This window comes from Phyllobates terribilis, unplaced genomic scaffold (assembly GCF_046119375.1).
Source record: "Phyllobates terribilis strain yellow unplaced genomic scaffold, ASM4611937v1 Scaffold_12__6_contigs__length_324123572, whole genome shotgun sequence".
NCBI classification, from domain to species: Eukaryota; Metazoa; Chordata; class Amphibia; order Anura; family Dendrobatidae; genus Phyllobates; species Phyllobates terribilis.
Genome location: NW_027362772.1, coordinates 17,834,443 through 17,857,360, shown reverse-complemented (window position 1 = coordinate 17,857,360; position 22,918 = coordinate 17,834,443). Strand labels below are relative to the sequence as shown.

The following is a 22,918-nucleotide window of genomic DNA, read 5'->3' as shown; positions in this document are numbered from 1 at the left end:
GTATCTACTATGAAAGACAACTTACCACAGAAAGTAGGCATCCTCCATTCCTTGACCATTGAACCATTTCTCTGACATTCAGAAACATAAGATGCAATGTTGTCACAGACAATGGACTGAAGACCTTTGTAGGCACACGCATCGAATACGCAGTCATCAAAGTAAGAAGTTGGATCGATAGACTTATGGCATTGACTGAAGGGTCCATCAGGTTTGGTGAGAAGACCACAATACTGGTCACTCTTGTAAGGTTCCCTCTCAACCTCGGTGCATTTGGGGCAATCGGAACATATTTTTTCACATCCTTCTACATCTCCGACTTTCCATTGCTTTCCAAACTCTTCTGGACTCTTGGCTCTTTCTCCATCTTGTGTGTTGAAGTCATCATCCCGGTCTCCATTGTTGTTTCCACATAAACCATCGACAGCCCCCTTGTAGGTGATTGGTAGTATAACTCGCACATAACTCCATCCATCATAGGTCAAAAGCAATTCAAATTTTGTCTTGATGACAACATTATTCCCTGATATGAAGGCTATGAGCATTAAAGACTGGTAGGGGAGGTCCACAAAGACACCATTGACCTGTAGAAAGATGAGATGAGGTTCTGTATTATGAATCGTAGGCACTCAATGTGCTGCCATATGGTACATCTGTGAGGCACCATAGTCTTCCCTAGAATTAATGCTTCTAGGAGAAATCTTTGATAATATTGCGTCTGATGGATTGCAACACAATTTTTTTCTTATGGATTAATTTTTATGGAGGAACATTGAGATACAACATCCTCAACATAGTCATTTTAAACACCCAGGGATCTTGAAATGAAACATTGCAGCCAAGAACCAATTAACTTGAGTCCATACAAAGTCTTCTCAGACTAAAGTTAATATTGAACCTCTCAACAATGGCCAGATGAAACCATGAGCTCACTTGTGAAGTTCTCCTTTCTTCCAACAGATGTAGATACATTTGTATCACAGTAGGTATCATGCTCCTTTAGCAGTATCGAAAAGGTTTTGTATTGGATAGTGATGTTTCTGAACCTCCACTTCTATTTCAGGCTATATTAGCACCAGGAACTCGCTTCGATATAACACAAAAACTCTTTTTGATGGATACTTGAAATATCTAATGTAATTGTAGATAAAAAAAATGCTTAAAAGAGAAAATATCATTTTATGTTTCAGGCCGTCCCTTGTTTTCTTTCTGTTCCAATAATGTCTTGAAAGAAGTTGACTGGGCAAAATCTAGGATCAGCTGAAACATGGTGTGCCATCATTTACGCTTTTGATCATTTTTTATCCACAAATTTTTGTAAGAGTTTTGTGTATCCATCTTTTCTTTCTGTGAAAAAAATTTTGGTGCTTCATCTGTAGGAGTTTTGTGATTCCAATGTAGCCTTACATAGAAATGGAGATTTGGAAATATCAACACTAATTTTGCTAGATTCTCTAGTGTCAAGGAAAGTAGGACTTCCCATGGGAGACTGTGTATTGGTTTGATCATCGGGACTATGTTAAACCTTAACTTGGTTCTATGAAGACTTTGCTTGGACTCTTACGTCCTAATTCTTGCCTCCTCCATTGGGTGCTACTTGGACAATTGTAACCATTGCAAGTTGAACGTTGAGCAGTTCATTACTTACTTTATTTGTAGGTACACTATGGCCAAATTGAAGATTTCTATTGATCTGTTATATGGCCATGTGCATGAGGTATTATGTCTAATTATTTTTCAGTATCTACTATTTCTCTATTATTATTATTGCTATCATCAACACTATGATTAGGCTCTTCGAGGGTTTCATCATGATTTCCTCCACTTTTAATTCGAAGTATAGCTCAGCCTGTACCATACTTGCCACCAAGACCTTAAAAGTCTTAATAGAACCTCAACCGGGCCCAGCTCATGTCAATGGGGTCCACCAGTTACCATTTTGATCCATAATCAATAGTTTCTGATTTGTATGCTACATGATATGTCTTCTAGCAAAGTCTTCGTACCTTGATCTTTTTCGGATGGTCTTTACTCATAGTTATTGTTGTGTTGTTGACCTCCAATATAACATCTTTGGTGAAGGACACAGCTTTGTTACCACGGTGGTCATTCTGAACCTTGACTGTGAAATTGGTCAGTGATGGATCCTTTGATGTTACACCTACAAGCTGGTAGATACATGTGCCCATAAAGTCTATTTTTCTTTTATCAAACGTGGTATAATGTGGATCACCTGAGGCTATACACATGGTGTATTTACTGGGATAGCAGCCTCGTACCCCATTGCTGATCGTGCAAGTCTCACTTTCTTTGCATTTTGTTTCTTTACAAACCACAATTCCAAGAACTGAGTCACATTTACACTGAACACTGCATTTCTCATTGTACCAGGACTGGTCGGGGTCATAATACCGTCCATTGTATTGACATCCACAGCTTGAGATGGGCACACATTTGTCCCCACTGAGGACCATGCCTTCTTTGCATTCACATGTTTCTACACAGGGCTTTGTGCATTTTGCAGGGGCATTTCTATCAAAGCAACTAGCTGGACAAGCATTGCCACAGGCTTTATATTGGCTGTTCTTATCCTCGCATGTCTTGGCTGCAATGGATAAAAGAAATAAAAACATTTGTCAAAGTTTTTTTTGGAAAATATAAATAATAAATTTCAATAGCTCATAATTTGCATTTCTAACCACATGGGTAACATTTAGTGTTGAGCGAGCATGCTCGCCACTGCTCGGTACTCGCCTGAGCATCTCAGTACTCGAGATGCTCGGAGCTCGCTGAGTACTTGCGCTATGCTCGGGCGGGAGCTCGGGTCCCCGTCCTGAGTGTTTGGTGCTCTTTAGAGCACCAATCATGCAGGGATCATCTGCAGCTCACTGTAATGCCGCAGCCATGTTGGTTGTGGCATTACAGTGATTGCCCAAATCGATGGGAACAGTGCTCAGTGAAACATAAAAAGCCGGCAGTTCATCAGCGGCATACATCGGTACCCGACAATTTAGAACAGAAAGCATAGAGCATCACACATAGATTAGATAGATAGAAACATGCCAGTCACATATATAATAAGTACAGTGATAGTGTTGGTTACTGTACTTGTCATTTAGTGTTAAAATAAAGGATTTATTAAAAAAAAAAACTGGCGTGGGGTTCCCCGTAATTTTAGTCTCTAGCGGAGGTTAAGCAGACGGCTGGGGCAGATGTTTGAAGCCTGGGAAGGGGGTAATACCCACAGAGCTTCTCAGGTTGCGAATATTAGCCCCCAGCTGAATACCTAGCCTTTATTAGCTATTAAAATGGGGGACCCCCAAAAAAATGACGTGGGGTTCGCCTATTTTAATAGCTAGTAAAGGCTAGGCAGATAGCTGGGGGCTGATATTAATAGCCCAAGAAGGGTGCCATGAATATTGGCCCCCTCCCAGACTAGAAACACCAGCTCTCAGCCGCCCCAGAAGTGGCGCATCCATAGGATGTGCCAATTCTGGCACTTAGCCTCGCTCTTCCCACTGCCCTGTAGCGGTGGCAGTGGGGTTATATGGCTGGGGTTGATGTCAGCGTATAATGCCAGCTGACATCAAGCCCAGATTAGTAATGGAGAGGCGTCTATAAGACGCCCCCATTACTAACCCCATAGTGTAAGACAAATGTAAAATAAAAACACCAACACCCAGAATAAAATCTTTTAATTGAAATAAACACACAATACTTTAATATTCTATATTAAACTCTTCTTACCATATCGCCCAATCCAGCTGAATCCCATGTCTCCTGCAATAAAAGTAAAATAATGAACCAACCTCATCCTTACTTTTCCATGGTTCCCACGACGGCTCCAGCTCTGCTACATTGAGATGGCAGGCTGGATCGTAGCAGAACGCTGCCATCCAACTTGCCATGCCGCAGACACTGAGAAGCTCCTCAGTGTCTCGCTGCGACGGCATCCAGATGAGCCGAGTTCATGTCAAATGAACTCGGCTCACCTCATGCACGCTACTGACAGCGTGGGAGAATTCTCCTGAGCATGCGGTGCCGGAAAATCACGTTACCGCGTGAGCAGGAGAATTCTCCCACGCTGTCAGTGATGTGCATGAGGTGAGCTGAGTTCATTGGACATTAACTCGGCTCATCTGGATGCCGTCGCAACGAGACACTGAGGAGCTTCACTGAGGAGCTTCTCAGTGTCTGCGGCATGGCAAGTTGGATGGCAGCGTTCTGCTGTGATCCAGCCTGTCATGTCAATGTAGCAGAGCTGGAGCCGTCCTGGGAACCATGGAAAGGTAAGGATGAGGTTGGTTCATTATTTTATTTTTATTGCAGGAGACATGGGATTCAGCTGGATTGGGCGATATGATAAGTAGAGTTTTATTTAGAACATTAAATTATTGTGTGTTTATTTCAATTAAAAGATTTTATTCTGGGTGTTGGTGTTTTTATTTTACATTTCACCTTCACTATGCGGTTAGTAATGGGGGCGTCTTATAGACACCTCCCCATTACTAACCTGGGCTTGATGTCAGCTGGCATTATAAGCTGACATCAACCCCAGCCCTATTACCACACTGCCACCGCTACAGGGCAGTGGGAAGAGCGAGGCTAAGTGCCAGAATTGGCACATCCTATGGATGCGCCATTTCTGGGGCGGCTGAGGGCTGGTGTTTCTAGCCTGGGAGGGGGCCAATATTCATGGTACCCTTCCTGGGCTATTAATTTCAGCCCCCAGCTGTCTGCCTAGCCTTTGCTAGCTATTAAAAGAAAATTTTTTTTTTCATAAATCCTTTATTTTAAAACTAATTGACAAGTACAGTAACCAACACTGTCACCGTACTCATTATATATATGACTGACATGTTTCTATCTATCTAATCTATGTGTGATGCTCTTGTGATGCTCTATTCTTTCTGTTCTAAATTGTCGGGTACCGATGTTATAACTGTATGCGGCTGCTGAATTGCCGGTTTTTTTAAAGAGACAGGTGCGTGAAAATCGGAGGGCACTAGTGTGTTCCGAGTGCCCTGCTATGTTTTTCATGCACCCTCCCATATACCCTGCCTGCCTGTTTGCCTATACATTCTGCCTGCCTGATGTTTAATTGAGCACTGTTCCCATCGATTTGGGCAATCTTTGACCAGCTGCAGACCGCCGAGGGGGACCGCCAGAAAAATGCTCGAGTTTCCCATAGACTTACATTGGGCTCGTTGCTCGGGTCGAGCACCCGAGTATCACGATGTGCTCTGCCCGAGCTTCGAGCACCTGAGCATTTTAGTGCTCGCTCATCACTAGTATCATTGAGTAGACCAAAAATTCTGTACTCACGGCAATTGGAAGGTGTTCGCCAGTCAAGAAGCTTGACTCCTTGGTTGAGGCAAGCACTTGCATAAGTCTCGAGGGATTGGCAAAGAATGTTTTGAGCCCCATCAACCATGCAAACATCAAAGAGGCAAGCATCAAAGAACTTGTTGGGGTTCACTATAGAAAAGCATCCTTGGAATGGTCCATCTTCTTTCTTAATGAGCCCACAACTTTTGTAGTTGACGTACTGCCGCTTCTTTGTTTCATCACAAGTTGGGCATTGGTCTGGACAAGAGTCAAAGCAGAATGGATCTTGATCATAAACTTTCCATGAAGAACCCAAATCTACAATGGAGTTGACCAGGGTTCCATCAGGGGATTTTTGATCATCATTGCGATCTTGGTTAAAGTTTCCACAGAGACCAGACACAGCATTGTAGTAGCTACTTGGAAGGGTTATTGTGCACTGCCAATTCCAATCAAAAGTAACTACCAGACCAAAATATGCTTCAATAATGGCCGTCAGTCCGCTAAGAGTCACTTTCAATTTCCCATCAGCTAAAATGGCTGGCAGATTAGTTATTTCTCCATTTACCTGTAGAAAGATATAAGAATAGATGAAAAATTACTTTAAAGTTTCTGAAACTGGTGTAGTTACAAAATGTATGTGATATTTAGGGTCAGAACAGACCACTTTTCCACTACTTAAAGATATATCACACTTACTCTTATTTTTGGAAATTGTCCAACTTGAATTGAAATGTTGGTGTTGTAGACATTAACTTCTGTCCTTTTGACGTATGAGACAGCTGGACTTCCTCTGTTATCATTTTTTATGACCACCTGGAATGGTTCCAATGTGGAATCATCACCAACATACTTAGAGAGAATGTAGCTGCAAGTGCCTTGGAAGTCAAAGTTATGGCCATCAAAGGTACCAAAATGAGGATCTCCCCAAGCCCAGCAGGTGGCTGTGTAAGCTGGCTTGCAGTGAGGAAGGCCATCTTGGAGCTGGCACTCCTCCTTTGCACGACATGTCTTGGATTTGCAAGGATCTGAAATGCAACAAATTAAAGAACATCTTATGAATCAGAGTTAAGTAGAAATAATGTCCTCAAAGTGAATACAGCATTTGGTAAAGCGTGTTGTTAGAGCTCAACTTTTTAGTGTTGGACCCAAAGTTCATATTGGGGTGATGGATTTATTCTTTCTGTAAGTAGCTTGGTCATATTGTCAAAAACCTCGATAAGCAATTGGGCAACCAACTGGTGGACTCTAAACCATGGGTCAACTTCAGATGACCAAGTCTGTTCCTTGCAATATCTTATAAAGACTCACCAATGTTGACGCAAGTCCTTCCACCGTTCATAATTTGGCATTTTTCGCCTTCGGCGCAGCTTGTGTTTTTACAGCTTAGTCCTGAAATTGGGTTGCAGGTACATTCCACACTGCAGTCATCATTCAGCTCGATTTCATTAGCCTTTGGAAACAAATTTAGACATTTTAACATTTGTTTCCACCACACAACATTTCCAATATTCTCTTTTTCTTAATAAAAGCCTTTTAGTCTTTCAGGGCAATCCCTACCTGATAGTAACGACCATTGTCAAAGCATCCACATTGGTCTAAGGGTATGCAGTTTTGCCCATCAAATACGTAGCCCTCATCACACTCGCAGCCTTCATCACACAGATCTGAACACTCAAAGGTATCATAGATGGAAGCACAGGTGGTGGAGCACATATCGGCACAGATGACGTAGTGACTGTGAGGGCCACATTTTACAGCTGTGGAAAAACCAGACATATAGAAGTGAAGGTGAAGTTGTATGTTAGGAAAAGAGAAGCTTTTCGAGACTGATGTCATGTTCAATCCTTATTGAGGCCAACTGTTTCATTAGTCGTCGTGGAACGTGTTGGGTGCTAGACTTACCCACCATGGCAGGATAAGGATATTGGTATTAGCTGCACTCCCTATAAGTTGGGTCTACTTTACAGATATAGATTAGCTTTACCCAATAGTTTTATGACTATAAACTTACGGCAAAAATCGTCTGTCCTCCAGGTTATATCTTTGACCCCTTCGTACTTGCATGCATCAGCATAAACAGCGACACTGTCACACAAAACACTACTGTCTTCTCCATTGGTCTGGCACAGGTCAGAAACACAGTCATTAACATAAGATTCTGGGTTGAGCCTCGAGTGACACTTTACGAATGGACCAGTTGGGTCACTAATGATGCCACAATTAATAGTTTGTAAAAATATTTTCTTCTTTTCCTCTTGGCATGATGGACAAGGATTGTCACTGCCACCACATCCATCGCATGGTTGTTCTGGTTCTCCTAGCGCTTTCCATTTGTTTCCAAAGGCATTGATTTCCTCTGATGTGGTACCTGCATCATCTTCAGAAAGTCCGTTGTAGTTGCCACATAGACCGCAAGTACCATCCATATAGTTACTAGGCACAGTGACAGAAAGATGGGACTGGAGGTCATATTTTACAGCAAGGTCAAAATTAGTCTTGACCATAACACCTTGACCATAACACTCTGCTCGTATCTTCCCCGACAGCAGTGTAACTGGGAGCTTGGAGGTCACCCCATTGACCTAGAAAGAATCCAAAAAGATCAAATAAATTGCAATCAGAAAAGTCACCACCAACCTAGTTATATGTCCAAATTGCCCATAAGTATTTCCACTCTTATCGTTGCACTCAACCTATACTCCACAATGGAAGTTACTTTTCTGCTGGTTGCTACTGGAATCAGTCAATTACAGGAAGACCCCCTTAAAAAGTTTTCTTGAGTTTATCTGACCTGAGTAAAGCTCTACCCCTGTGCCTGGTACCAGGGTTCTGTATCCTACTGTGCATGGAAAGCTCTGAGCAGATGCTGAACAGCAGGGAATGTTGTCAGATTTGAGCTCAGAGACTCACAGAACTATGAATGCAGCTCTGGACTGTGATACATGATGTCTCCTAGAAGATTTGCAAGAAAAGTATGTTCAAATAACTCAAGCTTTCAAGTAAATGTTTTCTCTTATTATTTGGAAGAATTTTGACAGGTTTAAGAAAAACTTGAAAAATAATCAGTTACTGGGAGGACTCAACAATGGGGCGTTTCACAATTTAGTCAGAAAGGGGGTCTCTAACACTTTAGTACTTTGTATTACAAGGATAGCTCATTGATTTCAATTGCAACGGTGTAATACTTCATTTCTCCTGTGGAGGCAGTGCAGGGGAATTCAACACTTACAGGTTTCCTCTATGATCACAGCTGATCACTAGAGATCCTGGCTGTTGGAGATCAACTAAATAGCTAATGATCAGGGGACTTTCACAAGGGAAAGTTATCAGAGCAGAACACCTCTTAAAGATCCTAACACAAGTAGAGCAAGGACATGGCTCTCATCTTGTTACCTGAATGATGCCCTTTTCCCTGTGGTTCAGGGTCAGACTGTTGTGATATGCTTCGATAGTGACTCTTGTGATTTTTGCTGGACTGGATTCTTGCTTCTCGTGTTTTATGGTCACCTGGAACGCTGTCAGATTACCTCTCACCGTGTTTTCTCCGCAGCTCTGAGCCAACACATAGGAGCAATGTCCACCAAAGTCATAAGGTTTATTGTCGAAAGTCCTGTAATGTGAATACCCTGCGACCGTGCAAGTGGCCGAACCTGTCGGGAAGCAGCCAAGAACTCCATCCTGGATCTTGCATTCGTCATTGGGGGAGCAGTGTGATGGGGCGCAGGTCATGATCCCGCCTTCAGTGCAGGAACATTTCTGGGAACATGAATCCCCAACAAAAACGCTCTCGCCAACAGAATAGTAGATATCATTGTAATTGCACCCACACTCGGAGATAGGGACGCACTGTCCACCGCTGAGGAGGAATCCGTTATTACATGCACAACCCTCCGTGCAATTCCCATCACAACCATCTGGGGCGGAGAGACCATTACAGGTGACGGGACAGGAGTCAGCACAGACCTCATAACTGCTGTGAGCGGGGCAGGAGAAGGCTGCAAAACAAGGCAGAATATCATTATATTGTTCATCCATCCAGACCTACATATCACTATCTATTATCTATCTATTATCTATCTATTATCTATCTATTATCTATCATCTATCTATTATCTTTCATCTATCTATTATCTATCTATTATCTATCTATTATCTATCTATTATCTACCTATCATCTATCTATTATCTATTATTTATATATTATCTATTATCTATCTATTATCTATTATCTATCTATTATCTTTCATCTATCTATTATCTATCTATTATCTATTATCTATCTATTATCTATCTATTATCTATTATTTATCTATTATCTATTATCTACCTATCATCTATCTATTATCTATTATTTATATATTATCTATTATCTATCTATTATCTATCTATTATCTATCATATATCTATTATCTATCTATTATCTATCATCTATCTATCTATCATCTATCTATTATCTATCTATTATCTATCATCTATCTATCATCTATCTATTATCTATCATCTATCTATTATCTATTATCTATCATCTATCTATATATTATCTATATATCTATCATCTATTATCTATCTATTATCTATCATCTATCTATTATCTATCATCTATCTATTATCAATCATCTATTATCTATCTATTACTAGTGTTGATCGAGCACTAAAATGCTCGGGCGTTTGAAGCTCGGGCCGAGCTCGCTGTGATACTCGGGTGCTCGACCCGAGCAACGAGCCCAATGTTAGTCTATGGGAGACCCGAGCATTTTTGCGGTGGCACCCCCGGCAGTCTTTTAAAAGCCTAACAAGTGCCCAAAACGATAGTGACAGTGCTCAACAGACATGGGGACAGCATGGAGATCGCCCCAGGAAGCATTTCTGACCCCCAGGTCACTGCTGTCAACAACGTGGTCAGAGGTATTAAGCCACTTTTAAGGGCTCACAATAAAACGTTCAAAAACTAAACTGAAACGGTTTTCCTGTGAAATATGTTAAGGAAGTTCCTTTCCAGGGTAAAGACTTGTGTATAAGGTAAAATAAATAAGCCCCCCAAAAAATACTCCTCCACACCTTGGGCTATGTTCACAAGTAGCATTTTTTATGCGTTTTTGCACTTTTGCATTGCTTTCAACCGTGACAAATGCATTCACCGGGAAATGTCATTTTAACATTTTACAACGTTATCTGGCCATGTGCTGTGTGACACATGCATACAGTACTGAAAAGACATGGGAAAAGCATGGGGAAGACCCCTGGAAGCATCTCTGACACCCAGGTCACTGCATAAAAGTGTGCACATCAGAAGTCATCCTTGCCGCATCAGAAGATGCAGACTTGCAACTATCCCCATGCAAGTTCTTGTCCCAGGGCAGTGTTCAATTGTACCTCCCCCATTCCTTGCAATGCAAGCGCAAATATGCAGCCAACCACCCACCCACCCCCAGGCTGCAATACCATACTGCTTGCTTGCACTTGAAATTGGGCCTTTTAGGCATGTGGAGGCGGAATCTGGCCACCACGTCATAGCTGCGTTGGCGGCCTGGAATCCATACTCAGTCCCCAGCCGCCCGGCGGCCAGGTGTCCATACTCGGTCCCCAGCCGCCCCGCGGCCAGGTGTCCATACACGGTCCACAGCCGCCTGGGGGCAGCCGGGTGTCCATAAACGGTCCCCAGCCGCCCCTATTTCTCCTTGGAACATCCCACCCACACACTTTTTTAGCCCGGCCTGCTTTAGGGCAGCATTGGACGAGCCCACCAGAGAACCAGACTCCTCCGGTGGGCCCTGGCTTCTCCATCAGGGGAGTTGAGAGTGCCAAGGTGAGGACCATGATGACAATGATACAAGTTAGCATCTGCTTTGTTTTCTTGGAATGCAAGCGCATGTAGGTAGTAGCGGCTAGGCCTGAGGTGGTCAGCGTTTTGGCGCATATCCTACCTCCTCCGAGGATTGCTGGATGTTTTCCTGCTACTATCCCAGTTCTATGACTCCCGTTAAAACAAAGCTTCAGGTGATAAATGATGGATGAGGCAGTGGCAAAGGAGAAAGAGCAGGAGGAACAGGGACCATTCACATAAATATCGGGCCAGTCAACCACATATGTCTTGTAGGATATGTTTCTGTAACAAAAGGAGCGGTTCGGCTTTACAGTTATAGGGCATACAGTGAGTGAAATGCCTACCAAAAATTTTGAGGCACTCCAATGCCCCTTGGAAATGACATGGAGGTCAGAGGGCTTTAACTAAACTGTTTTTTCCATTTATAGCAACTGGGTCTCCTGTACACTGTTGGCCTAAGCAGTGAATGGAAGGCTTTCGAAAAATTATGAGGAACTGCAATGCCCCTTGAAACAGACGTGGATTACAACGTACTAAAAACCTTCTACCCATTATTGGGGAGTGGGTCTCCCTTAGTTTTCGCCTTTGCATTGAAAAGCAAAAGCTGACTAAAATTAGGAGGAAATGCAATGCCAGTTGGAAGAGTCGTGGAGGTTAGAGTTAATTAAAAACAACATTTCAATGCCCCTTGGAAGAGCTGTGGAGTTCAAAGTGGCTTAAGAAGACGCTTTTAATGCCCCTTTGAAGAGACGTGGAGGTCACAGTAGCTCAACAAGACGGTTTTAATGCCCCTCGGAAAAGTGGTGGAGGTCGCAGTAGCTTAACAAAACGGTTTTAATGCCCCTTACAAGAGCCATACAGTACAGCATCTTAAAAACATTCCCATTATTGGGGTGTTGGTCTCCCATTGTATTTGCTTATGCCTTCCAAGCAAAAGCTGCCAAAAATTAGGGCGGAGGAACTTGCAATGCCCCTTACAAGAGCCATGCAGTACAGCATATTACAAACATCATTCCCATTATTGGGGAGTGGGTCTCCTATAGTATTTGCTTATGCCTTCCAAGCAAAAGCTGCCAAAAATTAGGACGGAGGAACTTGCAATGCCCCTTACAAGAGCCATGCAGTACAGCATATTACAAACATTATTCCCATTATTGGGGAGTGGGTCTCCCATAGTCTTTGCCTATGCCTTCCAAGCAAAAGCTGCCAAAAATTAGGAGGAAATGCAATGCCCGTTGGAAGAGTCGCGGAGGTTAGAGTTAATTAAAAACAACATTTCATTGCGCCTTGGAAGAGCTGTGGAGTTCAGAGTGGTTTAACAAGACGCTTTTAATGCCCCTCGGAAAAGTGGTGGAGGTCCCAGTAGCTTAACAAGATGCTTTTAATGCCCCTCGAAAAAGTGGTGGAGGTCACTGTAGCTTAACAAGACGCTTTTAATGCCCCTCGGAAAAGTGGTGGAGGTCCCAGTAGCTTAACAAGACTCTTTTAATTCCCCTTACAAGATCCATACAGTACAGCATCTTAACAATATTATTCCCATTATTGGGGAGTCGGTCTCCCACAGTCTTTGCTTATGCCTTCCAAGCAAAAGCTGACAAAAATAAGGACGGAGGAACTTTCAATAATGGCAACACGGACCACGGTCACCCTGGTGGTATAGTGGTGGTGGAGGCTGAGGATAAGGAGAAGAACATAAAACAGCCGAAATGAGGAAGCGTATACCCATGTGTGGGTGTGAAGCGGTGCATTTGAATACACCTCCCGAAATAACACAGTGGATTTGACTTTATGTTACTCTGCTGTCATTTGGTGGTGATGAGAAGTCTGGCCCAATACAGCCCTTGTTAATTTTGATAAGGGTCAGCTTGTCAGCATTGTCAGTTGACAGGCGAGTGCGCTTATCAGTTATAATTCCGCCAGCGGCACTAAAAACACGCTCCGATAACACGCTAGCGGCAGGGCAGGCCAGGACCTCCAAGGCGTACAGAGCTAGTTCATTCCGAGTGTCCAGCTTGGATACCCAATAATTAAAAGGCACAAAGGAATCACGGAGGACGCTGGTACGGTCGGCAAGGTACTCCCTCACCATCTTTTGAAACTTTCCACTCCTTGTGAGAGTACCCCGTGCCTCAGGGCCTGTAAGCTGGGTGGGTCTCAGAAAACTGTCCCAGAACGTTGACAGTGTTCCCATGCCTCTGCTGGATTGGAGTTGCCTCTCTCTCACTTATACGCCTTGGTTGGTCAACGAACTGTGACCTCTGCCGCTAGCGTGTTCAGATGGGAATTTTTTTAACAGTTCTGCAGCAAGGGCCTTCTGGTACTGCCCCATTTTTGTGGACCTCTCCACCTCAGGAATAAGAGAGTGAAAGTTCTCCTTGTAGCGGGGGTCTAAAAGTGTCACCAACCAGTAATGACTGTTACCCAACATTTTTACAACGCAAGGGTCCGGTTAAGGCAGCGTAACATAAAGTCAGCCATGCGTGCCAGACTGGTAATGGGCAAGACTTCCGTGTCCTCACCAAGATGATGACTGACCATGCTCTCCTCCTCCTACTCCTCCTCCTCCTCCCCCCTGTCCTCAGGCCACCCACGCTGAACCAACGGTATGACAGTTGTACAGGTACTACTGTCTAGAGCACATGATACAAGCTCCTGTTCTTCCTCCTCCTCCTCTCCCTCATTGTCAGCCAATGCACGTTGGGATGAGATGAGGCTGGGCTGTGTGTAATCGACCGCTACGGCTTCTTCATCCATCTCATCATACTCTGGCTGCAATGCCTCCTCTTTAATTCTCTGCAGAGAGCGTTGCGAAAGACAGGCAAGTGGAATGCTGACGCTAATGATGGCGTCATCGCCACTCACCATCTTGGTGTACTCCTCAAAGTTTGTCAAGATGGTACATATGTCAGACATCAAGGTCCACTCCTGAAGTCTTATGAGTCTGACCTGAATATCGATGGCCTTGTTGCAGCTGGTACTCCACAACTGCTCTCTTCTGCTCACAAATCCTTTGCAACATGTGGAGGGTAGAGTTCCACCGTGTGGGGACATCACACACCAGTCGGTGTGCCGGAAGCTGCAAATGCTGCTGCAACACAGCAAGGGCTGCGGAAACTGTAGCCAACTTCCGAAAATGAGCTGACAGGCGGCGTACTTTCTCGAGCAGATCTGGCAACTCGGGTACGATTTAAGAAACCGCTGAACCACGAGTTTAAGCACATGAGCCAGGCATGGTACGTGTGTGATCTCGCCTCACCTCAGAGCCGCCACCAGGTTACGGCCATTGTCACACACGACCATGCCTGGATGTAGGTTCAGCGGTCTCAGCCACAGATCTGCCTGCTCTTTCACAGCTGTCTACAACTCACAAGCAGTGTGAGGTTTCTCACCTAAGCTTATGAGTTTCAGCACAGCCTGTTGCCGCTTGGAGGAGGCAGTACTGCAGTGCTTCCAGCTTGTAACTGATGTGGTGATTTCTGAGATGGAGGCGGAACATGAGGAGGAGGAGAAGGAGGATGATGCACAGGAGCTGTACACTGTGGGGGCAACTCTGACTGACATAGGGCCCGCAATCCTCGGTGTGGGGAGGATGTGTTCCGTCCCAAGGTCCGACTGGGTCCCGGCTTCCACTATGTTTATCCAGTGTGCCGTCAGGGAGATGTACCATCCCTGGCCACAAGCACTTGTCCACGTGTCCGTTGTCAGGTGGACTATCCCAGTAACTGCATTGTTGAGGGCACGGCAGATGTTTTGGGACACGTGCTTGTGTTGTGCGGGGATGACACACCAGGCAAAATAGTGGGAACCGAGTACCGAGGGACGGCCACCGCCATAAGGTTGTGGAAGGATTCCGTCTCCACCAGGCTAAAAGGCAGCATTTCCAAAGCTAGCAGTCGTGAAATGTGCGAATTTAGGACTGTGGCCTGTGGAGCGTTAGCTGCGAATTTCCGCTTTCGTTTAAAGGTCTGGGATATGGACAATTGAACGCTGCGGTGGGACGTGGACGTGGACGTTGATGCTGTTTCTTGAGAAACTGGCATAACAAGTGAAGACTGAGAGGTGGGGACATCTTTGCATGCAGTATGGACAGGGGATTGCCTTGCACACACAACAGTGGTGACACCCGCTGACACTGGTTGTGGACTCTGGGGTTCGCCCCACAAAGTCGGGTGCTTTGCTGCCATGTGCTTGATCATGCTGGTGGTGGTCAGGCTGGTAGTTTTGTCACCCTTGCTGATGCTGGCATGGCAGGTGGTACAAATGGCCTTTTTGGGGTTATCAGCAGAGTCTTTAAATAAATTCCAGACTCTGGAAGACCTACCGGTTGTACTGGCAACGTCCCTCGTGTTGGTGTTACGGGGAACTGTTGCCCGCCTTCTGTTTGCGGCCACCACACTGCTTCTTCCTGCCTGTTGGGGTACTCTGCCTACCTCCCCCTGTGTGCTGCTGGCCTCGCACTGCGTGTCCTCCTGCCATGTTGGGTCAGTTACTAGATCATCCACCACCTCCTCCTCTTCCAGTTGCGCACCACGTTCCTACTCCTCACTTCGTGGCAATTGTGTCTCGTCATCCACCTCTTGTGACAAATTGCCAGCGTCGACTTCCTGTGGCCGTGGCTGTTCAAATATTTGGGCATCGCTACATGGGATCTCCTCTTCCACCACTTCAAGCGGAGCAGGCGAGGGGCCCAAATATGGAAATGGACCAGTGAACAGCTCTTCAGAGTGTCCAAGTGTGGGATCAGATTCTGTCTGACGACACTCGGCATGGTTGGAGGAAGGAGCATCAGGGTGAGGAGGAGTATGCGGTCGAGACTCACGGCTGCTAAAACTTGACCGTGTGGAAGACAGACCGGAGGTGGTGGTGCCCAGGTAACTGGAAGTATTATCTGCTATCCAATTAATAACCTGTTCACACTGATCAGTTCGCAATACTGGTGTTGTTCTGTGCTTCCCTAGTAATTCGGTCAAGAAGTGGGAGCAAGAAGATGTGGCTGTTGGTTGTGGCACATTTTCACCTTGGCCACGGCCCCGTCCTCTGCACGCACCATCACCAGAACGTCCACTTCCACGTCCCTTGCCATGCGCCTTGCCCATTGTAAAGGAAGTAAAATAGCTTACACTCGCACTATCAATGGAAAAAGGATAATAAAAAGTAGATTAGAACTGTGGAAGACGAAAACCACAGTTCTATTTCTCTGGCCTACACCCGACTCGTTTGAACAATCTGAACAATCAGGGAGAAACAATTACTGTTTTTCTTTACAGAAAAAATACCAAAAGCTGAATAATAGAGATTTTTTACCGTGGAATGGCAAAACCACAGTTATTGTTTAATGGGGTATATCAGAAAATTTTAAATAGATATATTTGCGGCTGAACAGTGAGCGACACACTCAAACTGTTTTTTTTAGGTAAAAATGGCCCAAAAGTGGATAATACAGAGATTTGACCCGTGGAACTGCAAAACCACACTTGTATTTCTCGGGCCTACACCAGACTATTTTCAACAGATATATCAGTGTCTGAACAATCAGGAGACACTACTACTGTTTTTCTTTACGGCAAAAAATGCCAAAAGCAGGATAATACAGAGATTTGACCCGTGGAACAGCAAAAGCACACTTGTATTTCTCGGGCATACACCAGACTATTTTTAACAGATATATTTGTGTCTGAACAATCAGGAAACACTACTGTTTTTCTTTACGGCAAAAAATGCAAAAAAGCAGGATAATACAGAGATTTGACCCATGGAACTGCAAAACCACACTTCTATTTCTCGGGCCTACACCAGACTATTTTCAACAGATATATTTGTGTCTGAAAAATCAGGGAGATACTATTATTTTTTTTTTACGGCAAAAAATGCCAAAAGCAGGATAATAGAGATTTTTTACCGTGGAACAGCAAAACCACAGTTATAATTTACTGGTGTATACCAGACTTTTTTAAATATATATATTTGCGGCTAAACAGTGAGCGACACACTCAAACTATTTTTTTTTTAGATACAAATGGCCCAAAAGTGGATAATACAGAGGTTTGAACCGTGGAACTGAAAAACCACACTTGTATTTCTTGGGCCTACACCAGACTATTTTCAACAGATATATTTGTGTCTGAACTGTCACAGACACACTTTTATTTATTTATTTTTTTGGGGGAGGGGACACCAAAAGGTTAATAAGACGGGTATTTGTACAGTGTGAAGGAGGAAAAAAAAGAGGATTTAGATGAAAAAAAAGGATTTATCCTGGCCCCCGAGACCTAGAGCTAAGTCCAGCAATTTCAGCAACAGGAGCACACAGGACTGTAATGCAGCGTTTGCTGGTATAACCACTGCATCTCCTATACAGCCTGCCTGCCTGCCTGCCTGATATCTGGGATGGATATTAGTCCTGAGAAGGACTGTTTGTTTGATCTGGCAGCCTTTACCGACCCTACACTAACTATTTCGCAGTATATATCTCTCCCTAAATCAGCAGCGCTGTCTGATCCCCGGCGACTGTGTCCAAGATGGTGGCGCCCAGTTTTAAATACTCGAGGTGATGCTGTGCGGCCAGCCAATCAATGTAATGCCCACAACCAACATGGCTTCGGCATTACAGTGACTGGCTGGCAATCCCTGCATGTTCATTGGCTCTGTAAAGAGCGCCAAACATGCAGGGCGGAGACCCGAGCTCCCGCCCGAGTAACCCGGAAATGCACGGTGCTCGCCGAACATCCCGAGTAGCGTGATGCTCAGGCGAGTACCGAGCAGTGTCAAGCATGCTCGCTCAACACTATCTATTATCTATCTATTATCTATCATCTATTATCTATCTATCTATCTATCTATCTATCTATTATCTATCTATTATCTATCATCTGTCTATTATCTATCTATTATCTATCTGTTTCCTATCATGTATCATAAAAATCAGGGAGACAATGTGGGCAGTATAATATTCAGGGGCACAGTAGTTATTTCTTTATTTCTCCCTGTCTCTCCCTCCCTACCCTTCCTTCCTTTCTCCCTGTCTTTCCCTGCCTACCCCTTTCTCTCTCTTTCCATTTCTTCCTTCCTTTCTCTCTCCCTCTCTCTCCCTGCCTACCCGCTACCTATTTCTCTCTCTTTTCTATTCCTTCCTTCCTTTTGTCTTGTCCTGTTTCTCTTTCCCTACCCCCTAACTTTTTCTCTCTCTTTGCCCTACTTTCTTTCTTTCTTTCTTTCTTTCTTTCTTTCTTTCTTTCTTTCTTTCTTTCTTTCTTTCTTTCTTTCTGTCTCTCATTCTTTTTTTATTTCTTTATGTCTCTCCCTTCCTACCCCCTACCTCTTTCTCTCTCTTTCCATTTCTTCCTTCTTTCTGTCCGTCCGTCCTTCCTTCCTTTCTTTTTCCGTCTCTCCCTGCTTACCCTCTACCTATTTCTCTCTCTCTATTCCTTATTTCCTTCCTTCCTTTTTTGTGTCCTGTCTCTCTCCCTACCCCTCTCTCTCTTTACCATTCTTTCTTTCTTGCTTGCTTTCTATCTCTTTTTTCTTTTCCTTCCTTCCATCCTTCCTTCCTTTCTTTCTCTCTCTCTCTCCCTGTCTCTCCCTCCCTACCCCATAACTCTTCTTCTCTCTCTCTATTCCTTCCTTTCTTCCTTCTTTTCATACATTCATTCCTTCCTTTCTTCCTTCCTTTTTCTCTTCCTGTCTCTCCCTCCCATCCCCTACCTCTCTCTCTCTCTATCTCTCTATTCCTGCCATCCTCCTTTCTTCCTTCCTTTCTTTCTCTCTCCCTGTCTCTCCCTCCCATCTCTACCTATTTCTGTCTCTTTTTATTTTTTCTTTCCTTCCTTGCTTCTTTCCTTCCTTTCTCTGTTTCTTTTTTTCACTCTCTCTTTCTCTCTGGCACAGAGAGCTAATCTACCAGTCTCATATCTATTATCTATCTAGCATATTTCTACTCCTATTCTGTCTCATAGCTGATTGTATAATGAATTCCCATATGACCTCCATTACATGTAGGTGATGTAGGGTAAGTCTATATGAAGCATTGACCTTAAGGATATCAAGAGAACAAAAATAAAACGTTTTTGTAAAAAAAATCACTTACGACAGAAGTTTTGACTCCGCCATGGATGTACGGTCCCTCCTGCTTCTTGACACGCCATGACATATGAGCTCATCACAGAACAGAAGACGGTCTGGCGCTTCTGCAGAATGCAGTAATCATACACACAGCTCTCGAAGTAAGGCTCAGGATCCACCAGTGGGTGACAGTCACGGAACGGCCCATTGGGGGTCACTAGGATGCCACATTCACTGCCTCCATCCTTCTGCCTCTTCTCTTCGGATGATAATTCAGTACAGATGGCACCTCCATCATCTTTACATCTGGGTACATCCTTAACTTTCCAGCTCTTACCAAATGTAGTGGGGTCGACAGGCCTTGTTCCGTCTTTGGGTGTTAAGTCATCACCGGGAAGTCCATTAAAATTGCCACAAAGACCACACAAAGCATTGGCGTAAGTGCCGGGAACAGCAACCCTGACAATACTGTTATAATCAAAGGTGACCTTAACACCAAAGCCAAAACTGATGACGGCCGCGCAAGGGTTGCGATAGATGGAAAGTTGGCCATTGGGGAATCTAAACGGCAGTTTTATAAGTGTCTTGTTAATCTGCAAACGGAAAAAAAGTGAAGAAAAAAAGGAATCAGAATTGTAACTCAAATCTTTAAATTAAAATTTGAATATTTAGTGATTTGGGTCCAATTTTCATGGTTCATCAATGAAAGTTCTAAGAATTTGTTTTCATAAACATTTGTTTAAAATATTTTTTTAAAAATAATAATATACTGAAAACTTATATAAAGTTATTCTAAACCTAAATCTTAAAAACTTTTAAAAACCATTTCAATTTGGCGTTCAAGATGGCAGCTCTTTTTGGTGGGATCATTTTTTGATTATTTTGGTGGTTCTTCTTGACCTTTTATTGATCTTGTAGAAATGTTTGAAGACATTTCTCATGTTATGTGGTCATGCTTACCATAACTTTATTTGGATGCTGTCTACTGGCCTCAATCTCCAGGCCATAAGCTTTGATGTGGACCCCTGTTGTGTAGGAGACTCTTACATTTCCTCGATTTTGATTTTTAACCCAGATCTCGAAATCTGTTAATCCACGATTCTTGTCACACAAGGCGGTGAGTTGATAGACACAAGTACCCTGAAAGTCAAACTTTCTTCCATCGAAGGAAATGTAATGTGGGTCGCCAGAGGCCATGCACACGCCATAGGATTGGGGATAGCAATTTAGGATTCCGTTTTTCACTGTGCATTCTTCTTGGGGCCCACATGGACTGTTTTCGCATTCAACTTTTAGGGTTGTCTCATTGCACACACACCTTTGTTGGCATACGTTATCGTTCCAGAAAGCCTCGTTAGCGGCATACGTGAATCCATTATATGAACATCCACAATTTGATTTGGGTATGCACTTTCCTTCACTTAAAACAAATCCTGGGTTACATTGGCAAGTCTCCACACATGGCTGTAAGCAGTCAGGTGGACCTTCTGTATTTTCACAGGTGGCTGGGCAACCCTTTCCGCATAGCTGGTAGGAACTGTCGCTTGGACACTGCAATGCTGAAAAAATAATGAAAACATCCCGATTTACAAAAATACATTTTTAATTTTGAAAATTAACCTTATGTCTATGTGGTCTGCACTTACGACATCCAGCAACCTGTCTCCAATCCTTAATAGCTACTCCTGCTCGTTGACAAGTTTCAGCATAAGCTTGGAAAGCATCACAGAGAATCATTTTGAAGCCACCATTGATGCACACATCAAAGACACAGTTTTCAAGGTACATCTTGGGGTCAACAATAGTGTGGCAGTCACTAAAAGGACCATCATCTTTACTGATGAGTCCACAGTAGTCAACGGATGAGTACTTTTCAGCAGAGCTTGAAGGACAACTCAAACAAGGACCACGGCAGTCATTCCAACAAACTGTGTTGTCTTCTACCTACATGTATGAAGAAGAACAGACCTTTACCCAATGCGTAGACATAATAGGTCACCAACAAGGTATTATTATCAGTGGTTTATGTATTAGTTCACCATTAAAGATGAGGTCCATAAACAAGAGAAGGCTTTATCTTCTAGTGCTAACACCAAGAACCATTTGGAAGCCCAGCTCTAGATTATAGGGTATCAAGCTCTAATAATGCAGAGGTTCTTCATGGGAGGGTCAATCTTGCTACAAGCTGAGCTCTCATTGGACATAGGGTTATTAACAAGCCATTTGAAGCACAGTTCCAGATTATAGAGTATCAAACTATACTTTTTTCTTGCATGCTGACTGCTTAGTAACCACCAAAATATATTCTAGAGATTCATGGAGGGGGGGGGGGGGCAATCTTGATACAAGCAGAGCTATTTATTTTCATAAGATGTCATTATTAAGCCAAGACTAAGAACTATGTGGATGCATAGTTTGGATTATAGGGGAAAAAACTATTTATTTTTTGTATGTTGGGAGCTTAGTAATCACCAAAAGATAATCTGGAGGTTCTTCATGGGAGAGACACCCTTGATACAGAAGAGCTCTTATTGGTCAAGAGGTAATTAATAAGTTACTATAATCAGTGATTTATGCAGTAAGCAAACATAAATGATGAAATACATAAATGAAGGAAGGCTTTGTCCTCTACTGATTATTCCAAGACCAAGAACCATGTGGAGGCACAGTTTGAGATTAAGGGATCAAGCTTTATTTCTTTCCTGTATATTGAATGCTTAGCAATCACTAAAATATAATATGGAGGCTCTTCATGGGAGGAGCATCCAGAGTTGTCAACTTTTTTTTTCTGGACAGCTGTCACGATGGTGTTACGACTATGGGCACTAACCAGGTCCCTATAACTAGAGGCGCCCTAGTCTATCCCTTTCCCCCGGATTACTTCTGAAGGTGGAGATGAAGGTTCAGGTGCCTTGCTATGTTTCTATATCAACCCTTATCTGTTCCCTCCCCCACCAAGGCTAGTGGGAAGCTGAGGTGTATAGGAACACACTAACCAGACAAACAAGGGAAGATGGGCAGGGATACATGAAAATACCAACCATACAAAATACACTCACCAAACAACAGAGTGGGACACACGGAAGATAAAGGACGGAGAAACCAAAATAGGAGAGGATGAGGATGTGCACACAGACAAAACTCCAAGCAGCAATCTCCTAAACAATCTCCAAATGCCAACTCCAACAACGAACTATACCTCCAACTCCACACCAGGCAGTAAGAACTAACCCTAAGTGCCAGAGGTGAGAATGTATAGCAGAGGGGAGTGGCTAACATTGAACAGCTGAGACTATCTAAGCAGGAAAGCTCCAGGAGTTTCAACTGAATAGATTAACCCCTGTCTTCTGGTCCCTCTCTGTCACGGTATCCCCATGACAACAACTTCTCAAATATGTATGTATAGTTAACTTTTTTATATGGACTCATTAGATGACCATAATGCATCTTTAAGATTATAAGTGATAAATGTCTATAGAACATAAATCCTATATGTAAACCTTAGCTGCATTCACTGTGAACTATAAAGGGTGATATATACAGGTATACAAATGTGTACAAGTCTCTTCCAAAAAATCACACATCAAATTTGTTTGACGGACAGGGGAAAAAAGTGCTCTATTTTCACAGACTGGCAACGAAGATGGCTATTATTGGTCAAGGGGTATCCTGGCTACCTCTTAATGTTAAGTAAGAAACTCAGTT

At 43.5% G+C, this 22,918-nt stretch overlaps 1 protein-coding gene across 1 annotated transcript in view; it reads right to left on the bottom strand.

The window, feature by feature from the left end:
* Positions 1-22,918, bottom strand: part of LOC141171936 (IgGFc-binding protein-like) — an 89,557-nt gene that overhangs the window by 23,214 nt on the left and 43,425 nt on the right. Inside the window, exons 6-16 of the mRNA XM_073655647.1 lie at positions 20,860-21,157; positions 20,174-20,772; positions 19,239-19,806; positions 8,725-9,326; positions 7,343-7,913; positions 6,889-7,088; positions 6,640-6,781; positions 6,028-6,356; positions 5,326-5,896; positions 2,007-2,605; positions 26-584 (exon numbers count right to left, since the gene is read on the bottom strand). Coding sequence (XP_073511748.1) covers positions 26-584; positions 2,007-2,605; positions 5,326-5,896; positions 6,028-6,356; positions 6,640-6,781; positions 6,889-7,088; positions 7,343-7,913; positions 8,725-9,326; positions 19,239-19,806; positions 20,174-20,772; positions 20,860-21,157 — 5,038 coding nt within the window. The remainder of the gene's footprint in view (positions 1-25; positions 585-2,006; positions 2,606-5,325; positions 5,897-6,027; positions 6,357-6,639; positions 6,782-6,888; positions 7,089-7,342; positions 7,914-8,724; positions 9,327-19,238; positions 19,807-20,173; positions 20,773-20,859; positions 21,158-22,918) is intronic.